Source organism: Pseudomassariella vexata (assembly GCF_002105095.1).
Source record: "Pseudomassariella vexata strain CBS 129021 chromosome Unknown BCR38scaffold_10, whole genome shotgun sequence".
NCBI lineage: Eukaryota > Fungi > Ascomycota > Sordariomycetes > Amphisphaeriales > Pseudomassariaceae > Pseudomassariella > Pseudomassariella vexata.
In genome coordinates this window covers 769,733-790,784 of record NW_024467965.1, presented here as the reverse complement: position 1 = coordinate 790,784, position 21,052 = coordinate 769,733, and the positions used below count along the sequence as shown (strand labels likewise).

The 21,052-nt window shown below is 48.6% G+C and overlaps 6 protein-coding genes across 6 annotated transcripts; 4 read left to right on the top strand and 2 right to left on the bottom strand.

The window, feature by feature from the left end:
- Positions 1 to 2,229: 2,229 nt before the first annotated feature.
- On the top strand, positions 2,230 to 3,103 carry BCR38DRAFT_525821 (uncharacterized protein). The gene is made up of 3 exons (XM_040865332.1): positions 2,230 to 2,423; positions 2,477 to 2,632; positions 2,734 to 3,103. The coding sequence occupies exons 1-3, from the start codon at positions 2,316 to 2,318 to the stop codon at positions 3,022 to 3,024; spliced, it is 555 nt and encodes a 184-aa protein (XP_040713495.1). The 5' UTR covers positions 2,230 to 2,315; the 3' UTR covers positions 3,025 to 3,103.
- A 2,329-nt stretch (positions 3,104 to 5,432) lies between these two features.
- BCR38DRAFT_347959 (uncharacterized protein) lies at positions 5,433 to 6,427 on the bottom strand (the record flags this gene model as incomplete). The annotated part of the gene is made up of 4 exons (XM_040856386.1): positions 5,433 to 5,709; positions 5,773 to 6,062; positions 6,113 to 6,299; positions 6,351 to 6,427. 4 exons carry the CDS (start codon positions 6,425 to 6,427, stop codon positions 5,433 to 5,435), a joined length of 831 nt encoding a protein of 276 aa, XP_040713494.1.
- A 354-nt stretch (positions 6,428 to 6,781) lies between these two features.
- Positions 6,782 to 8,106, bottom strand: BCR38DRAFT_440128 (DUF453 domain-containing protein). Its single transcript, XM_040860685.1, has one exon. It carries the CDS (start codon positions 7,839 to 7,841, stop codon positions 6,792 to 6,794), a length of 1,050 nt encoding a protein of 349 aa, XP_040713493.1. The 5' UTR covers positions 7,842 to 8,106; the 3' UTR covers positions 6,782 to 6,791.
- Positions 8,107 to 12,915: 4,809 nt separating this feature from the next.
- Positions 12,916 to 14,078, top strand: BCR38DRAFT_440123 (uncharacterized protein). Its single transcript, XM_040860684.1, has one exon. It carries the CDS (start codon positions 13,012 to 13,014, stop codon positions 13,762 to 13,764), a length of 753 nt encoding a protein of 250 aa, XP_040713492.1. The 5' UTR covers positions 12,916 to 13,011; the 3' UTR covers positions 13,765 to 14,078.
- A 2,609-nt stretch (positions 14,079 to 16,687) lies between these two features.
- Positions 16,688 to 18,101, top strand: BCR38DRAFT_347255 (uncharacterized protein; the record flags this gene model as incomplete). The annotated part of the gene is made up of 3 exons (XM_040856329.1): positions 16,688 to 16,780; positions 16,844 to 17,221; positions 17,304 to 18,101. The coding sequence occupies 3 exons, from the start codon at positions 16,688 to 16,690 to the stop codon at positions 18,099 to 18,101; spliced, it is 1,269 nt and encodes a 422-aa protein (XP_040713491.1).
- A 1,364-nt stretch (positions 18,102 to 19,465) lies between these two features.
- On the top strand, positions 19,466 to 20,884 carry BCR38DRAFT_487164 (starch binding domain-containing protein; the record flags this gene model as incomplete). Its single annotated transcript, XM_040864122.1, has 4 exons — positions 19,466 to 19,567; positions 19,615 to 19,639; positions 19,781 to 19,979; positions 20,035 to 20,884. 4 exons carry the CDS (start codon positions 19,466 to 19,468, stop codon positions 20,882 to 20,884), a joined length of 1,176 nt encoding a protein of 391 aa, XP_040713490.1.
- Positions 20,885 to 21,052: the final 168 nt, after the last annotated feature.

The window sequence follows — 21,052 nt, the reverse complement described above, 5'->3', positions numbered from 1 at the left end:
GTGCCTTCTCTTGGCCATAGTCATCCGTCTCCGAACATCCGAAGTAATACTTCGGAGCTATGGGAGCGATTCATAGCGAATCCGCTGCTTGATCAGCGTAAGCTAGAAAATCATGCACTTTGCCCTCTACTTATCCAAACGAAGAATTGGTCGGACTCTCGCAAATCATCATTTCTTCATATCTCATGTGAATAAATGCGAGTCTCAAGTTGGAGGCTAGTGGTACACCGATCGGCCATAAGTCTCCGTTGGGCGCCTTACCAAATTGGGAACATCAAAGCAATAAGACAACACTTAGACTTCAACCACACATTGTACATCCCAACCATAATAGAATTACGTCAATTAGGTATCACTATAAGCAGTGATCGCGGGCCTGACCGGAAGTACAGTTGAGAGGCTCCTACCACAACTCTGGCGCCGAGGGCATGTGACCAGAGTTGTCATGAGGTCGCTAACGTGTTTGACACTAACAGACTCAACACCATCATTAACATTACCTCTCCAACAAATATGAGCAGGTGTGGATACCTATATTCCTAATATAATTAGCGCTCTACGCCACCACGGGCTCAACAAATACACATCCGCGGCATAGAGGAGCTCATGATGACACTCTTTAGTAAGGAGTATACCGTGTAGAACCTACCGGATTTACCAGGCCAATGGGTTATCTGGTAGTTAGATTAGAGGTAGAAGAACAACATAATAGACGAGAAGAGCTGTAGTAAGCCACGTATATTGACTGTGGTGCGGTTAATGATCTGGTTTCGCGACAGAGAGGGAGAGGCGCAACTATAGATCCGGCCCCGTCCTAGAGTATAACACCAAAATATACCTTACGGGCAGTACACCATAGTTGCTGGAGAGATGCGGTATCTGGAAGATCAACTGGTCGGCACATAGCCCGGATTTAAACCCTACAGAGCACGTCTGACACGTCTTCAAGCAGAAATTCCGCCAAGTTAATCCCAGATTTGCCGATTTGAAAGGTAACATCGCTGACAACGCTGACGTGAGAGGCTTAAACGAGGCGGCGTGAGCTGAGGGCTACATAGCGGGGTTGATTAAGTCCCTACCGCGTCGTATTATCACAATACGTAAGGCCAGAGGCTAACACAGTCAATATCAGCTATCATATAGAATATGGATTGCAGGTGGTCTGGATAAGTTTTATTGCCACTGGCTGAGAAATTTAATCTTGGAATTGGTGATAGTTTTTGGTTGTGGTAGCTCATTCTGGGGAAATTGGATCAGTGACAAAGGGTTTACTGGTGCGCGGCCCGAGAACACCATCCTGTGCACTAATTATACATCCTTCTATCACGGTTGTTTGAGTCGAAATGGTCGAATCTACCAATTTGCCCATCTAGTATCGTTGATCCGGCCAATGATCCCACAGATGGCTAGCGCTCCCACCAATGCTGTTGCACCTCAATCCATAGAGAGCTCTTTCACCGGGTGCAGTAAACCATTACTGCTGTCTAAAACGTGTTCGTCCTAATAACTGTGATTTGTGCTGGTAGATGTTGGGATTAATTGACATGTGCCATCTAGCCAAAGATTAGACGGATCTTACTAGATAATAACAGAGTAGGTAAGATCTTAGTACGTTGAAGATCTCATTTGAGGAACACCTTCTGGAACTTGTGGAAGCTGTCTGTGCCACGCCTAACTCATGCTATCCGCCGCTTAGATGTCCAAGAACAAATCTTTTAATCTTAATTATTCTACGTATGCTTGTGTTGCAGCTCTGATCTACCCCGTAGTTACTCCCGTATTTTAGCACTAGCTCCGCGGCTGAACAGCGCCAGATGCCATTGCAATGTCGTGAAAATCCATGAAGTCAACTGGGAGGCTTCTAGACCACACGGGTCCTGCCGAGTAGCTATTATTAAGTAGATTAGGCGAACAACCCTCGGTGATTATCACCAGTGGGCTTTAGCAACAGCACGGTTGAGCCGACATGTTTCGAGGTACGCAAACATTGCGCTAACATCGAAAAGATTAGCTGTCTGAGCCTTGAGTTTTTGATCATGATTTCGCACTGAACTCGCGATTGAGTAGTCCAACTAGCCATGGTAATGAGGTGAACAAGACCTTGGCACACGTTTGTAAACAGTAACGACATGGCTTTGATGTAGCACCACTGCCTATTAAAAATGAATATATAAACCCGTATTTTTCCATCATGTAACCACACCCTTCTCTCCATATCAATACACTACAATTAAGTCTTTCGTTCAACACAATCTCAACACTTTCTTTCAACACTACTACAAAATTACTATTTTCAACATTTACTCTAATTCAAGATGCTCTCCAAAATCTTCCTTGCTGCCCTCCTTGTCGGTCAAAACGCCTTGGCTGCGCCCATTGCCTCCACTAACGAAGTCGTTGCCGTTGAGCGCTCGGTCAAGATCGTAGGATAACTCATCTCTCTCGAAGTTCGGATTCGAAAGCTGACACGAGATAGTCTGCCAACGGTGTTGACTTCACCAAGCGTGATGTTCCCCAGCTTGAGGTCCGCAATAAGCACAAGCACAAAGGCGACAAGAAGAAGGGCGGCAAGCATCACCACGATGGTAATGATGATGATGATGATGATGACAAGAAGGGTCACAAGGGCGGAGTGAGTAGTTTTACTTGCATTCGAGCGGCTTTCCCCCAACTTACGCATTATATCCCCGAATCTGTTCACTTTGCATTATATACTGATATTGGAATTCGAAGTACGGTGGCAAGAAGAGTAAGGATAATGACGACAAAAAGGGCGGAGAGCATGGCGGCGATGATGACGAGAATGGTGAAAAGCACGGCGGTGATGATGACAATGATGACAAGAAGGGTGGAAAGCATGGCGATGATGACTACATGAAGGGTGGAAAGCATGACGATGATGATGAAAACAAAGGTGGCAAGCACGATGACGATAACAATAAGAAGTGGGGTAAGAAGTTTGGAAAACAGAATGATAACGACGGCAAGAAGGGGGCCAAGAAGGGTGGAAAGAAAGGATACTGAGATGGCAGGCGACTCAATTCCAACAATAATTGGAGTTGCAAATATGCATGCTAGATGCATGAGGGAGACTTCTATCAGCTGGTTTGGAGGAAGTTATACTTATACATAGTTCACTTCTAGATAATGTAATTTTCAATGTATAATTTTTACAAAACAGCGAAATGCAATGTTGAATTGAGTCCAATGTGCGGCATCAATGCCATGATCCGTGAGTAAATATTCTTGTTGTCACGAAGATTTCATGCGACACAGAACACCGTTGGTACCAATACAGGTCGTTGGTTGTTTTCCCTTGTCACTTCTTTTTCAGGTTAAAGACTAACGTAGTCCACGGTCCAATTGCACACTTTGGCAGACCTTATACGACAATGTATAAGTTAATTCAACCACAACGCCTATCATCAATTGAAACTACTCAAAATCGTTATCTTCAGACGTCTCTACATCATTTCCACAAGTGCGCGCATTATGTCCGGGCTCGCCGCAGATTCTACAGCGCCGTACACGCGCAATTCGCCGCCTCGTACGACCACCAATTTGACGAAATTCGTCATGTAACTGCCCATCAACCTCTCATTGAGACTGTAGGTCCTGTCCAGCTTGTATACGAAGTGACCCTCCACTCTGTAGCTGTTTTTTCTTCGCACGGCGACGTCGACTTAAGGTCTCATTTGCCTTGTACGTGTTTAAAAACGCCGGTAAAAAGTCTTCTTTCGAGATAGGACTTATATGTGCTCGCATGAGATCTTCGATTTCTTTTCCGTACGCTCTTTTTAACCCGCGAAAACAACCAACATCAAGAGGCTGGAGCTTATGCGACGAATGAGGAGGCATACAAAGCGTGACGATATTGTTAGCTTTGCAATATACCTCGAAATCGGTCGAGTGATGGCTTTCGTGACCGTCGAGGATCAATAGGCGATGAGTACCTTTCGTACGAGACTTGGTGTGATGATCGAAGTGTTTTATCCAATCTTCGCCTCTCTCGTTCGTAGTCCAGCCATTTTTAGTAACTGCGATAACCCAATCAGGCGGTAATGGACTGTTTTCGTACCATGACGATGACGAGAGGTGGGTTTTGCCGGCGAAAATGATGTACGGAGGGAGGGCATAACCGGACGACCCAACGCCTTGAATAACTGTAACCCCTTCCCGATTTCCTTGCTGGGCTGCTCTAGGCCTTCCGCGCCGATCAGAAGTCGTCACGACCATTTCGGACGAGATTTGGCCCATCACAAAACCGGTCTCGTCGAAGTTGTAGATATCCTCCTCCTAGATCGCATATTTCGCAATTGTATTCCATACCAGGTCAAACCACGCGCGATACGCATCGGGATCTTCGCATAGGACTCTCTTATAGTCGATCCTTCGATTTAAACGCGTCCAGAGGTCTATTTGTCGTCTTACGAAGCTCGAGGCCCAGTTGACGCCGACGCGTCCCACGTCGCGACTTCGAAGTAATCGGTTGGCCATATCTTCAACACCACTCAATCGGGGAGGAAATGCTCGCGAATCTAGGTCTTTTATATGTCTTACGATGGCCTCTTCTTCGGAAGGAGTCAACTTTTGCGTTGGCGATCGCATAATCGCTCGAGCGGTTTTACCGTCGCGTCGATACGCAAAGGTTCTAAAAGGTACGTTATAGATCTGACCAGCGCGACGTACACTTAATTTTGGATCAGATTGAAGCGCATGTAAAGCTAGAATCATATCACTTTCATTCCAAGAACCAACCATAGTTATGTGGTGAAAAACCGCAGGTCAAAGTGGTAGCGTACGAAAATCTGCCGAAGTGTGCAATTGGATCGTGGACTACGTTAGTCTATATTAAAACAGCAATGACTCCAAAACTGTATCATGATCTCCGTCATGACAATGGAGAGGAAAACAAAGGAAAGTCCCCCGCTGCCCAAGAGCTCTCATAAATCGCTTGTTACAGTTACTCGGCGCACCTGTGTCAAGAAGCAAGGCGAGATCTGCGACAGCCTGGGGGAAACTATTGTTGATGACGAATTCTTAATCATTGAGATACCGGCCAACATTACGGAACCTATGCGTGTGAGCAGGAAGGGAATATCTTAAGAGGTGGCAGGCTTTCGGATTGGATCTTATGCAGAAAGGGGAGCATTTCAAGATTGAGGCTAGATAATATCCATGCAACTCTTCAGGTTCACGACCAACCAGAACTAATTGTTCGCAATACATGTCTCGATTGTTATAGAAGTGAAATATTCTCCTATCGCCATATCTCTTCATGTGCACTTAATCAACTCTTCTGAATTTGGACACTAAATAACAGAGGACTAGTGGTACACATTCCACTGGCGGAGCCCTAGTTACTCCGTAACAATGTACACTAGTTAGATAGGTAACATTTTACCGTTACACCTGACGGAGGTTAACTTAGCTCAATCAACATCACAATCCTCCATGACTAAATACCATGCCCCAACGCCCATCGCAGGAACCAACACAGCTGCCAGTCTGGACATGGCTCGCGTAGCCCCGGGTCCCAGTGGTCTCCCCATTACTTGTTTAAACTCATCTGCATTATGTCTCATGGGCCATGGGTCGTTCGGAATGTTTCTTTCCAGAATAGGACATAGTTGCTCCCATCCCAACCCGTCTTCAAGCCGGACGACGTAGATCTTGTCAGCAGGGACAATTTCCTTCACCTTCGCCAGACTACGCTAAGTCAGAACAAATTCATGATCAGTTTTGTAGTCAATCATTGGTACTGTCACTTACTAGTCAACATAATACTGGTACAATGCTTTCTCTCCCTCATCCGTGGTCCCCTTTCCACTCGTCACCACAGGGAGGATTATGCCCCAGAATCTGCTAACTTGGTACAGCATCGGGTCGAAGTACTTCAAGATTGAAAGTTGGAATGAGTTCATAGCATCTGTGAACTGAAAGGTCGTTGACTTCCAAGATCGCACCAAAGCACCAGGATTTCGCTCGACGAGGAGGAATTTGGCTTCTGGATATGCAGCGACAAACTGGGGTGCCATGTAGCAGGGTATCTCGGTGATGACCTGTAAGCGGTAAATATGCTTTCGAATTGATATTTGGGCAACGCACTTACATCATATCCGTGGAACCACTTGTCGAAATCCTCTCTGTTGAAAGGCTTGCCCTCCCTAGCCAGACCTGACTCCAAAGCTTCGTTCAAGATCTTCATGTGATGGATTCCGTTTTTGAATGCCTCAAGTATGTGATAGGATCGATATCCAAGAATATTGTACGCATTGTAGATCCCGAGTGTGTCTGAGCTATATATGTCTCATTAACGAAACCACCACCGATTGAGTAAAGTATCGTACCGGCTGAAACTGAGGACGATTAGCTTTACTCGCCGACAATGAGCTGGGCTTGGAATATGGTCTATGTATCTGGACATGATTTTGTATTCAGCGGAGTTAATTCTCTGCGAGGTGAAGGAAGTTCAGAGGCTGTCAACTTGTAACACATAGCGCGGAAAGGTTATTTGATTCAGATCCAGAGCCTGAGGCTTTGTTGTTGTTCCTCGAGAGATCAAATTCTTTTGATAACCCTAGCACATGTGTCATGGATTCCTTGATTGGGCCGTACAAGCGACATACATGGATCTCCGAGTTCTGAACAGTGCATGAAAATGCAACGCTAAGATCCTTAACAGGGTGAGAAAAAGAATATAATTTTGCAAAAGACCTTCACGGATAGCCGAGTCGTGTAAGAATAATGTTTGCTTATATGATGCCTAAAACACAAGCCTGTCTATTTCATCATGTTTTCCAGAAAACTTTGCCTTCCATCAGCCTCCTGGCTGTCCTAAAAACAGTCGCAAACTGTAAATGCCCTTCTTCATCAAACTCAGCCCCCACGGTCAGTTTACCACTAGCATGGTTGATGTCTATACCTGGCTCGCCATCTTCACTCGATTTAACCACGCACTCAGCTACCGTACTGCCCGTCACATTTGCCGCAGCTGCGACGGCCAGCGCTACAGTCACTGGAATAGCCTTGTGTGGTTGTCCAACCGACATGGCCCTCACAACCACATTCCCTACCGAAGTGTCCTTCGGCGCAGAAACAAAGCCAATTTTGGGTACGCTCCCAGGGACATCGTCAATGCTATTAGCCAGTCCCATCTTCACCGCCGCCTCGCGACGGATTTCCTCGAGCTTCTGCTTTAGTGAGGCATTGTCGTCGATCTGCTGTGAACTAAGAACCCCGTCCACGCCCAGGCCAGCCGCAGAGACGAAACAACACGGGTTGCCAGCGTCAATAAGGGTTGCCTGAACGCCAGCAATCTGATCGGTTACATTGCCAGACGGCAGGAGTTTCCCCGTTCGCGAGCCACCTGGCTTGATGAAATCGAGTTGCACACGCGACGCGGTGCCGGCCACGCCGTCAATGGTAAAATCGCCCGAAGCTGCAGCCTCGCCTTCAACGACGGGGAAGGTAGAGTTAATGATCTTCCCAGTATTGGTGTTGAAAATACGGACTGTGACGAGATCCCCACCCTCCTCATTCCGCGGTGCGATGTCGACTATGCCGGAGTCGATGGCGTAGGGGCCCACTGCGGCGGACATGTTGCCGCAGTTACTGGAATAGTCAATGCTCCCACCTCGAATTCCGATGGAGACAAATGTGTAGTTGACGTCTGCCTCGGGCCGGGTTGAGGGCCCCACGATGCACACCTTGGAAAGACTTGAGATGCCACCACCCAGCCCGTCGAGTTGACGTCCGTAGGGATCTGGACTGCCAATCGCGCCAAGGAATACTTTGTCCCATTGTGCTCTGTCTTCGGGCAGATGCTTAGGCTGCACCATGATGGCCCGAGATGTGCCCCCCCCGGTAGTAGGCAGCGGGCATGCTGTGCTGACTCTGCACTTTGGCCCCTTGCGTCGCCAGCCACCTTGTGCATTGGTATTGTGATCGCAAAGTCTGGAGCGCTAGTGTGGCCTTCCGCGCCATAGGTGAAAATAATGCGCGTGCCATTTTGTGCATGAGCTGAAGTATCATCAATGTTATGAAATGAGGATTGACCAATATCGAAATCGAACTGCCAATTTGATGATGGGTATCAGTTTTTCAACTTGTTCAGCTGTCAACCGTAAGAATCGCGTCGATCCGATGACCCAGAATATGAAGCGCAGTCCATTGGATGGTCCCTAAATGCTTACGACCCCACCCCCACTATACTCCCCGCGGCGCTACAGCGGATTGCGGAGTTGTCGATTCAAGGCCACTATGGGGCGTAAGGGGAAAGGGCATTAACAATTTGGAGTAGAATGGAACTTGGGAAGATGCATAGAGTCAATGACGGGACAGAGCAGCGGGTATACATACCTGATACATTTCTTCCCTACAAGGCGTTTGTTTGTAATCAAATGTTGGAATTAGGTATTCAGCCCGCCAAAAGTCTGATACAGCGGTTGGCGGTAAGCCCTCGTCAGCACCTAAGCACTATCATTACAGTGACAGCAATGACGCTTTTACAGCCAGGTCGTTATCACCCCTGAACAGGAGATTCGCATGCCAAACTCCTCTTCAGGTGCCGATCCAGTCGACTGGGCCACTATGGAAGGCCACCGGTTTCCTCAAATCCCCCCAGCATATGCTTTCCACACCATCGGCATACTCCCGATGCGACGCACTGAAGTCAAGCTCCCCGCCAAGTTCTGACTAACTGAGGCCGGCCCAGATCCAACATAGCAGGGAGACTGGGAAATCAACATGGCATGTCGCGTCGGTCGCGGTATCTCCATCACTGCGCTACAGATTAAGGACTCACTTTAGACTATGGGGGCGTACGGACTGCGGGGTACTAGTCATGGCTCGCTTGTAAGATTCTTTCAATTTCGCAAAAATAAAAAACAAATGAGTAGTAAAAACGACAGAAAAGATAGTACTTGGGGTTTTATCAGAGCACTATCTTCAACCTTGTGTTATTTGGCCTCTGGTCCGAAGTCATTAAAATGGGCGCCATCAAAGAGTCCTCTGGGTAAATATAGCAATAGAAAAAGGTCATTACCTAGCGGTATTTTCAACCACAATCTTTTTCTTGCGGTGATTGTGTTTGCCCTCTGCGGTATTTGATAAGGTAACGTGCTCCCCTGGTAGCTCTATATTCACTTATCTAACTATACTATTCTAACGTTATCTTGTTGCACGTTGGGACGAAGGCTGGGCAGCATCCATCACTCAACTCACATCATTCCAAAGGGTATACAATGTTTCCAGCGAAGTCGGCCACGCCGAAACAGAGGTCATTGCCAACTCGTCTCTCTGGTTCATATATGTGCTGGTTTCAGCGCCTTATTGTCTTTCTTTCTTAACGATAGGACCGGGGCTTACACCGCTGTGGAGCCTGTGACGATCGCTGAAATCGCACCCAAGACTATCCGTGGTCTGATGACATTGTGGTTCAACCCTGCCATGCTTTCTGGCTAAAGGTTTGGCGTCTTCACCGTCTTTGGCTGCAACATTCACATCTCAGCCGAAACGGATCTGCAATACCAAGCCCTCTGGTCCGTTCAGCCTTTTGTCTCCGCTATTGCCAATGGACTGTCTATATATCCTCAAGGTTTCGGCATATTTGCGTTCCGAACTTGATGCCTACTAGGCTGTCTGCAAATGAGAACTTCGTCGTGGAATTCTACTTAAGTGCGAGGCGGCGTTAACGTTATTTCTTTTCCTGAGTGCGTGAGCCAAGTTGAAGTATCAAGTCCGATAATAGCACAGGCTGTGTTGGTAAATTCGTGTCGTCAGTAGCATAAACATGGCAAGTACCGAGATGCCCTCTTTGGTCACAAATCAACAGTAACTCACTTCCAATGGCTTGCAATTTCAGACCTTTTCCCAATCCAGCATTCTTCAAACTTCGCTTGATCCTGTGACTCATTCCAAACCTTCCGACTGCTGTTGCTGACCACCGGCATCAAGCTGGCCCACATACACTGTGTCTGGATAGAAGAGCGCATTTAAAAAAGTCTTCTCACGATAGAACTGATTCACAGGCTTGTCCCACGTAACAAACTTCGCTACACTGTAGATAGTATTTTTGAATGGGGATTTCAAATTTCCGCCGATGCACACCCTGATAAAACCATCCAGTAGTTCGAGCTGTGAGTCAAATATATTATTATTATTAAATACGCCGTAGGCTCGAAGCCCCCGGTACCTCTACTAGTACTCCCGTATGTCAAACCGTGCCCTAATGGCTGGACTAAATACATACGCTGCGTCGTCGGTTCGCCCTATTGGCGACTGCGTTGCGTTCACTACCATACTGCGTTGGTTCTCAACCTACCAACAGAGTCCCCCCTGAGAAGATCGATGCTATCTGGGCCTTGAAGCTGTCCGACCCGTCCCTAGCAGCCACCTTACAATAGTCCCACTAACTACTGGTTCTCCTGTTGCCGTTGCGAGGTCTCTGCGAGAGTATAGTGGCCGTGGTGCGATAGCGGCCCGTAATCGTTCCCTCGGTCCTTCCAACAGCCCGCAAAAGAGGATTACGTGCTCTGCCGTCTCAGGGGCGTCGCCACAGCGGCATAGCGGCGAGTACACGCCAAAAGCCCCTGTCTTGAATAAGAAGGCTGCTAGTCCTATTTTTTCCGTCCTGATCTGGCACAGCGTAGACGCTTCCAGTCGGTTCAGGCCGAAATACTTGCCCCCTTTCGGTATCTGCATCGAAGGGCCCTCCGGTTCCTCAGCGATGGCGCGTCGCTGGCGATCGTGATGCTCTGCTCCGGTGAGCCATCTCTTCCTCCAGTGGCCGAGGAGGGCAGCCGGGACCTCCTTTTCCTCACTCATCCACTCGGAGCCCCGGGCCTCCTTCTCCATAGTGTCAAATATAAATGCTTTGATCATGCATGGATAATCGCTGACATAATTAAGTGGACTTTAGAGAGTGATATACCAGCCGATGCCAATATCTTCAATGTCAACCTGTCTGCCTACGATGTCGACAAGCTTGCTGTTGACTTCCTGTCGCGCCCAGGAGAGCTCCTTCCGCTTTGTGCTCACGGTACCTGCGATTTGGAGTGTTCAGTCTTCGCGTGGAGTCTCTGCATCCTGCGCTTGAGGTCTCAGAAGTTGTGGAGGGATCTGGTAGTTTTTGCGGTGGTGTGTTCGTGAACCATCAGTTTGAGGAGTTTATCCGTGCAAAGCTGAGTTCTGACAACTCCGACGATGAGGTTGTTCAAGTCACCATGACACAAGTTGAGACAGTGGTATGTATCTCAGGCACCAAGGGCCTATGTTGATAATAATTTACTAACACGCCAAGACCAAATGGCAGCTTCAAATGTCCTCAATGCCGAATGGCGTTCAGTGTCCCTGTCTCTGGACTAGACAATATCAGAGAACTTGACATCCGATCTGATCGCCTCACGATGAAGGCTTCAGACTTCCATATGGTCGTTTAACCTGTAGTCTTGCAGATCATCAAGCTCGTCTAAGAACAAATTGTTGCTGCCAATGTCCCGATCCAGGCCGTCCTTCTTGTCGGCAAATCCGGCTGATCCATTTATTTAAAGGAGAGACTGGAGCCTGAGATTGGACGACCCAGACATATTTGCATAGAACAACCACGCAACGGCTGGTTGGCAGTCGCCCAGGGTGCCGTTTTGAAGGGTCTCACGCAAATTCATCCGGAGAAGGACGCTATGGTAAGGGTCAAAGAGAAAAAGGCTCGCAAGCACTCCGGCACAGAGCTCTCAGTCATCTACGACCCCCTCACACATGCTGAGCTCGGAAAAAAAAGAATTGGGATCCCTTGTATGGTTGTTTTCGATTTGAAACCTGGATTAGTTCATCAAAAGAGTGCGAGATTGCAAACCCGTCACGCGTATAGGTACTGTACGGATTTTACTTCCCTAATCAGGGCGACAACGTGTCCGAGTCCAGACCGTTCCTCAATATCCAGAGTCTCGATCGACCAACCTCGGATCGTAAATATGGTTGTCTACTCAGACGAAGAATCAGCAGTTGCCCCTTTGGCAATGAACGATAACGTCAATGTCCTATGCATAGTGGAAGTTGATCTGTCATAAATTCTGGAGCCTCAGTTTCAGAAGTTACAGGGGCAAGATGATAACATATATTACTGCATTGAGTGTGAGATCGAGCGAGCCTGTGAGTGACATGCAAGCTCTCTGGCTGCTTGGCAAATGGAATTATGTAGAAAGACCGGCATGCTAACCTCTTCACAAATAACTCGGCGTCCACTGAGTACGGATTGATCTACAATGGTATGTTATCTATTTATGTGACCTAAAACCAGTACTGAAAGAATCAGGACATCGGTATAACACCGTCACGGTTGAGTATACCTAAATAGAAAGATTTTGGGACATTGGACTAGATAGGGCTAAGAGAAAATTGTGGAAGACGTGTAAATTTAACTCTGCATTATAAGCAATGTATTTCCATATTGCAAGTCGGAAATACCCCCGCATCTGAAAGATTATACATGTTCACGTATGAAACCCCCAGACCACACAACCCCCTGCACCCCAACTCTGGCACAAGTTTTTGGTTCATAGTCTTTGACCAATGGGCCACGAGGATGGTATCGTTTCACATGTTATCATTCCTGGTGTATCGCATGTGGACAAAGACCCCTATTTTGTGCAAGATAACAACTGGACTGATGAACACTTATTAACGATGGCTTTTCAAAACGAGATTCTTGTCCATTCTTCAAAGGGCCGTATTCCTTTTGGAAGGAGTGAGTCTAGGCCACGGTGCATGATCAAAGGTAGCTGCACGAACACATGTAACTGTACGGCGACTCTGTAAAACCCCCTAGTCCCGTCTCCCCCATCAGTGAGCTCCACCGGCTCCGGCCGGCACCATAAACAAAGGGTGTCACTTCGCAAACCTGCATCTACCACACATCAATCAACACGCATCAGCTTGCCTTCAATTTCGCACCCTAATCACTCTCCGACTTGAAAAATCCGTACCGTTCCATCAAAACATGCAAGTGGCAAGATGATGACACAAATCCACTCGCTTGTCGATGTTGTTGACAGCGTGCGCCATCGCTCGCCCCAGAGACAAGTGATGCCGGCAAAAAACGCTGAAAGCCTCCGCAGTGCGTGGGAAAATGATGAGATCCACGAAGACGACTACACACGCATCTCGGTTCTTTTTGAGTGTATGTACGAGAACCGCTCTGGGTACAAGGACTCCGAAAATGGCGGCCAGGGCTTTTGGACCTTGGTCCAAAGATATGTCTACTGGGCGCGCCTGGTCGGGTTCGAGGACCTCATCGTTCTAACTAATGTCATCATCGATCATCAATGCAAGGGTCGTCTCTCGGAGAGCAATTATTCCAAGAAGAAAAGTGTCGATGACATAATCGTCGCCGTCAAGCGCTGGGTCCGCTGGCTCAAGCCAGATGCTTTAGGCGCCAGTCCCTCCAACCGACCGCTGCAAACCGGAGGCAACATCTCTCAAGTACAAGCTACCGGTTGCTACTTCGCGCCAATCAGAATAAGCCCAGCTAACCGCGACCATCGCCAATATACTGACAGCGGAGAAGTAGGGGACAGTAGCATGGTGGGCCATGGTTCGAGCATGGAGAATTCGCCTGAACCCGAGACAGAGACGGCGAGACAATCGACTTCAAGCCCGGCGACCTTGACCGAGACTCAAGAACAGGTGCGACAAGCCTGGCAAATGTTAGCCGAAGCCAACAGAGCCAAGACACCGACTTGGTGGGAACAAGGAGCCCAGCAGTAGAAGATGGTTAAGCATGTCGCTTTCAGTTTCCGCTTCTGCCATTTCAATAGGCAGACAGCACCTATAACTCTGAGAAGGTCATGCCGTTATGGTTTTGCAAGGGGATATCAGTTTGATCTTAATTTAGATCAACAAAGTAAAAAGCAACAAACGTCTGTCGGGAATGGTCGGGCAGGCAGGGCTTTACAAAGGGTTGTCGTTTCTAACGTCCTAGGAGGAACCTTGTGACATTAAGGGAGGCATAATTAATTATGGCTTTAAACAGAGATCTATAGCTGGGTGGAAAGCTCTCGTCATTGCTTTTGGCATTGCATGGCCCTATGAAAATGGACCACAGGTCGAACAATGGATGAAAACAGTCTCCTGAAAAGGGTTTTGCTCTTATGAACAGGGGAGTTCCTCATCTCAGTAATTTGAATTTCACCACATTATGATCAATATCTGTCGATTAGTCCCTCCGCTGTATTTGTGACTCATGATCCAGGGAGGATCCGCGCTACTATGCCGCCCTCCATAACAGACTACCTTCCACCCCACTAAAGGGGAGTGATTCGGGTCACCCACTCCGATCTTGCCTTTTCGAACAAAGATTCGATCTCGAGCCCCGTCAGCTATCAATCTCTTCCCTTAGGCTATAGTAGTACCGGCCCCTCGGTTATTTGGGGATGAAATTTTCTGCCCAAGCCATATTAACAGTAGAGATCTTGTTCACTTGGAAGGCCGCAAACTCAAGCCTCCGCGTGATGGTGAAAGACCCGGTGATGACTTTCCTCAGGTGTACCTCCTTCTAGCTGGGAATTTCAATGTCCAAGCAGCAGTTTATTAAAAACAGATGGCACATCATTGAGACTAAGCAGTCCAAGCAGTCTAAGTTGCCTTTGCAAGACTTCTCGCATCTCACCCCAAGAAAAGCCACAATTTTATACGGGGAGGGTAATTTCAACCCTATTAATTGGGCCTACAGCGCCAGAGTTCCAACATAGGATGACTGACTCCTGAACTAAAGTGACGAATGGGGCTACGAAAGCTGACGTGTAGAATGGCACATGTACGCTGGTTACTCAGGGTGGCTCACGGGTAGACACGCATCTATTAAGCCACGATTATTCAGGATACTCACGGAAATACACTTGCTGGTGGCTCTGGTAAGAATCAAATTACTGGAAATGCGCGCCCGTAACCTTCGTTATAATCAGGAACGAATGTCTTCTTTTACATTCACGGTAGTCCTATTGGATGAGAAACTCCTGTGTCCCATGAAACCAACCGCCTCTCAAAGCAGAACTCACCAGCCTGATGACTGCCCCCTTAATACTAGCATTAAATTTGACTCGATTCTGGCCTTTAGGTCAAAAGTACCGCATGATACTAGAAGATTCCTGTTCCTCGCACAAATTTCGTCAGGCCGGCACGATCATCGCGTCGCAATCGCGCAACTTGGAAGGTGCGTCCATTTTCTGAATTCGAAGCTCTTACTGTAGCAAGTCAAGTACCTCAAGGAAGATCACTCATTTTCTTCCTACTATATGTCATAACGACGTCGCATTTGCGAAGACAAGAATCTGAAGGTCATACAACATCGTAACACAAGAGCAATGCCGACTCTGAGCACAAAATTGCGCGACTCAGCCAGCATTGCCGTTCCATTCCAGGATGTTCATTAAAGGGCCACTTTGAGAAGACAGGTTTCGCCGCTCTCAAACGTGGCAAGAAGTCTGCACTTTACACCAGCTACGAACGCTATCTCATCAGCTTCCACATTGACTGCCGCGGAATTCGTACAAGAAGAAGGCAATCTTCGATAGGCTTTTGTCTTCGACGCAAAGATTCGGCGTTGTCGAGACGTTGGACATCGAAAAGGTAAGCCGCATCCGGCAAGGGCTCAGCAAAGACACACCATCCTACCCGAGGCGGCACCAATATTACTGGAACAATCATCTACGATTATGCAAGGCAGAATGTAGGACTAAGTGATTATAATGGCCTTCAGAACCTCATCATAGCTGTGAATTGATGTTATCGCAGGATGTCCTTGAGCGACTGTAGGCTATGACCCAGTATTTCGTGGAAGCAGCTGGATATGTCGCCGGCCCAGGATTATTCACAGGTGCTGATATCCCGAAGTGCTATGGCAAAGAAGTTACCGACTCGGCCGCCATTCAATCATGACTTGAACATGTCCCGCAGATTCAGCCCGTTGCACTCTTCGTTGAAGTTCTGGGGAAATGGAAGCAAACGAAGGTTGACGCCGGGCGTCTCATTTGCTTAACCTGGTTAGCGCTTGGGGGGAGGTCAGACGCTTGGCAGCTAGGGGGGATATTAGGGTTTGTTTCTTGATGGGGAAACGTCGAAAGAACAGGTGCTCAATGCACACAAGCAGAGATCAGAGTAAATGCAATCTCTACAAGAGAAACAAGCTTCGAGCTACACTGACGTTCGGGATCGATGAAAGTTGGGTTCCTGAAATTCGTCAGCTAGGAAAACGCAGATGCCATCACGTGATTTCATCCTCCCAAATGTTTCATCAGTGATGAAACACCACCTGGCAGGGGTCCCCAACATTCTTCAACTCCACATTCACATGCCCGCTTCTGGCAAATGAAGCAAGTATCGTCTCAGGATCCAGATGAAAGGTCAGGTAGTTGGCCAGTCAGAGCCACATCAGACGATCCGGACCCGTGAATAAGCTTCTCGGGTGTCGGATGGTTACAGATCAAGGTCCTCCTGGCTGCTAAGGCTTCACTACTGCACGAGCTTCAGCGGCAAATTCCACTGGTAGGTTGTGTTTCAATACTAATACCGTCTCCTCCTCGCAGTCAGAGCACATGCATGTGTCATTTCTGTTCCTTTTGTTATTTTGGGGACAATTTCTTTAATTTTTGGGAGAAGTCCAACGTTTTGAGTGAATTATTTTGCTGGCAAGATGACGGTTAAAACTCTAACACCAGCGGCTATCAGATGCGATGAGAAGGCCCACGAGCAGAATACCAAATCGGCCTGGTTCCAATTCATCAAGGTATGCCCACCCGAAACGCCCATCTGAAAGACGGGAAAATTTACTGACTTCACACACTTGCAGTCCATCGCAACATTCAAAGGCGACCTCACGTCCTTAACAGCCCCGCCATTTCTACTCGCTCCTCAATCGATCGTCGAGTATGCCACATATTGGAGTGAACATCCAAGCCTACTGGTTGCGCCGGCCAAGGAGAAGAACGCAGAGAAGAGGGCATTGCTTGTACTGCAATGGTTTTTGAGCACATTGAAACACCAGCATGCGAGTAAGGACGACAATGGCAAGCGGAAGAAGCCCAAGCCCCTCAACCCGTTCCTAGGAGAGATTTTCTTGGGTAAATGGGTCGACGAGTCAGGTACAACGGAACTGGTGAGCGAGCAGGTATCTCACCACCCTCCTAAGACGGCGTATAGCATCTGGAACGATGCGCACGGAGTTAGGGTAAGTTCTTCCATTTCCACTTCCACTCGCAGGCGCCACCTCGGTCATGAACAAGATGCTAACCCCAGCTTTCTTCCTCCAGCTTGAAGGACACATTGCGCCGCGCGCATGGTTCAACGGTGCTATCAACATCGAGCGCAAAGGCTACGGAATCCTGCACATCGACGAGTATAAAGAAGACCACCTGATTTCGATGCCCAAAGTTCATGTCGAGGGCGTTGTGACGTTTCAAATCGCCCCCGAACTCAGCGGCACGTCCTATATCCGCAGCTCATCGGGCTACACGTCACGCATCGACTACTCTTGCAAGGGCTGGCTGCGAGGAAAGAGCAATTCCTTTGTTGCAACGCTGTACCGTGACGGCGACGAGAAGAACCCCCTCTATGTGCTGGAGGGCCAGTGGAGCAGCTCGTACACGATTAAGAACAAGGGGGGCAAGACACTCCAGACGGTCGACCTCGGCAAGTTGAGGAGGACGCCGTTGCAAATGGCGCCTGTGGAAAAGCAGCACCCGCTAGAGTCTAGGCGCGCGTGGCAGCTGGTTGTGGACGCGATTAATGAGAATGACATTTTCGCTGTGGGGCATGAGAAGAGCAAGATTGAAAATGCACAGAGGGCGTTGAGGAGGGAGGAGAAGGCGTTGGGAGTGGTTTGGAATCAGAGGTATTTTACAGAGATGAAGGAGGATCATCTGGTGAAGAAGCTGGTAACCAGGGGGAAGGACGAGGAGGCGGGTGAGGAGCATATGGTCTGGCGGTTTGATAAGGATAAGTATAGGAGGATATTGGACAATCAGCGGGATGGCATCAAGAGCCCTACGCATTCGCGGTTTGATTCTGGGGTTGGGTTCGCGGGTGGAGAGGATTGTGATGGGATTTAGGCTTACTCGGGCGCAGTCGGGTTGGATATGGCTTCTGGGACAGCTACGAACATCAACATGGCGATCATAAACTCCAGGTGGGTTTGGATTGGGAAACGGATGATAGAGTGGACACAACAAGGCCACAATAACGCACGGCGTTTCGGGTTTAACGACTGAACTTTTCAACCTAAATGCCAATTTTCTTTTTGCCAAGCTCCCATAGCTTCAAGTGGTTCCACACACAAGGCCTTCCCGCTGGTACAGTGGTAGCCAATCCGGAGGATACCTAGGTATCTTCATTGTCTTGTTCGGGTTGATGTTAGCCAAAGTGTTGTCGTCCTATGTCCTAGTTGTGCTGCTTGCGACACCGGGACCGAAACATTCGATTTGGGGGGGGAGGGGGTGGTTTAGAATTCAACGGGCATGGAAGTCTGACTGGTCTAACGCATCGATGATCATTCGATATCATGCCAGTCTCTGCATCACGCTGTCGATCGCCTCTACACTTGCGGCAGGACAGCGTCGCTTCAGAATCCATGCAGAAATCCAGTCGAAGCACCGAATAACACTGGATTTTTCCAAGCCTCCAAACGGCAGCACCCATGCCGAGCCCCTAATAACCCCACGGGGAAGATTAGACGGTGTGGTGATTCGGGATGACTTACCCTCCAGTTGTGTAGCTAAGCATGAGGACGCACGTGCAGCCCAGCATTCCTCCGAAAGCCACAGTCAACGGTCGTTCCTCGGCCGTCTACGGTGGCCTAACCAGCCTGTTATTTGACCGAAGCCTTGGCATACAGATACAGAGCAATCGTGGCTCTCCAACTCCGCCGCCGCTCCGACATGGTAATTCTATCGTGTATTGCGGAATCACCCGCATCTGGGGCATTTCCCAGAATAGGCTAGTTGTCTGCCCTGTCAAGTTTCCCCACAGTTACATCCTTCAGGGGTCCTGGTGCATAATATGGCCGGTTACCTATTTCATTCTTGTTCCCCGCGTTGAATGGGCTGGGCTGTATAGGCCGACGAAAGACCGGGGCTGACCTATGTGGCATGTTTATAGACATGGGTGGAATGGACGCTGAAAGGGGCGGAGTGTACCCTACGCTGCAAGTAACGGAACCGCCTGCATCATGAAGTGCCCTGCCATCGTCTTCTCGGAACATAGCTAGATGGGGCTTCGTCGGGCCTTTCTATACTTCATCTCCAAAAAATGGCCGATGGCTTGTTTAGGCGCAAACAGGTGACTTCCGAAGAGGATGAGCGATGGACTTTTATTTATAAAGATGAAGCTATACGCGGGTCTGAAGAGGCAACAAATACAGTGTATGTCTTTATCGGACTTTGAACTGGCGTGTCACCCTGTTCCATACTTAGCAAACATGGCTTTAGTTTCAGCACTCAGCGTCCTTGCTCTTGCGAACTTTGTTCACGGCCATGGATACATGACCATTCCTTCAAGTCGAACTCGGCTCGGGACTGAAGTAAGAACCACTGTCTTTGCTGCTGAACTTTACTGATATAATACCAGGCTGGTATTGATACTTGCCCTGAATGTCCGTTTTCTCCTGTTTTGCTAGTGTCTGCTCTCGATAACTCCTAAATCCCGTGATGTTATCTTGGAAGTTTGGCACGGGGCTTCCTGACTCTTCAGCGCCTGAAGACTTCCCGACCAGTGCTGATTTGATATATTACAGGCACAATCCGCGAGCCCGTCTCGGCGTGGCCGGACCTTGAAGCGGCCACCGTCGACAGAAGCGGCCCTTGTGGCTATAATGCCCGTGTCAGCGTTGATTACAACTTCCCCTCCAACGATTGGGGAAACGAGCCTGTCGTGACGTACACTCCTGGTCAAATTGTTGATGTCGAGTGGTGTGTTGACAACAACGGTGATCAGTATGTGAAACTCTACCCAACAACCCCTGCAGTTTGCTTTGGCTGACGGAAGCAGTGGAGGCATGTTCAGCTGGCGCATCTGCCAAGACCAATTCATCGTCGACAAGCTTCTGACCCCGGGATATACTCCCACACTGGAAGAGAAGCAAGACGCTGAGGACTGTTTCGAAGAAGGCTTGCTTCCATGCACCGAAATAGAAGGCCAAGTATGCGACTACAGCCCCGACTGCACTTCGGACCAGCCCTGCTACCGAAACGACTGGTTTACCTGCAACGCCTTCGAAGCCAACGAGCGCTGCGGGTGTCAGGGCGTCGACAACGCACCGCTTAACTCGTGCTTCACCACCATCGCCGGGGGCTACACTGTGACGAAGCAAGTCAAAATCCCGCAATACGTGTCCAACCATACTTTGATTTCTCTGCGATGGAATAGTTACCAGACCGAACAGGTCTATCTAACTTGTGCCGATATCGCCATCAGCGATTCAGGAAACGGAGGCGGTGGATCTTCATCTACTACGAAACCAGCTTCGACGACTACTAAAGCGACAAGTATCACTACTAGCACAGCGACGGGCATATGCACTACAGCCGCTAGCGTTGCAGTGACTTTCACCGAGTCCGTGACCACTACCTACGGCCAGAGCATCTACGTCGTAGGATCCATTGATCAGCTGGGTAACTGGGACACAGGGTCCGCTATGGCTCTGTCGGCTGCGCAGTACATGGCGGCGAATCCGATCTGGTCTGGCACTGTGACATTGCCGGCGGGGACTTCGTTCGAGTACAAGTTGATCAATGTCGGTTCATCTGGCACCGCAACTTGGGAGAGTGATCCGAATAGGTCGTTTAATGTGCCAGAGGGGTGTGAGACTGCTGTTACTGTCAGTGGAAGTTGGAGGTAAGAATAACAAGAGATACATAATAATCACAGGGATATCAGGGGGTAACAGACACGCGTAGTTGAAAGAGGAAAACCACAGCAAGATTAGGGAGGCTCCTTTGTTCTTGTCGTTATCGCTATACACGTTGGGAAACATCTATCTCATTGTAAATAAAGTCTTTATCTACAC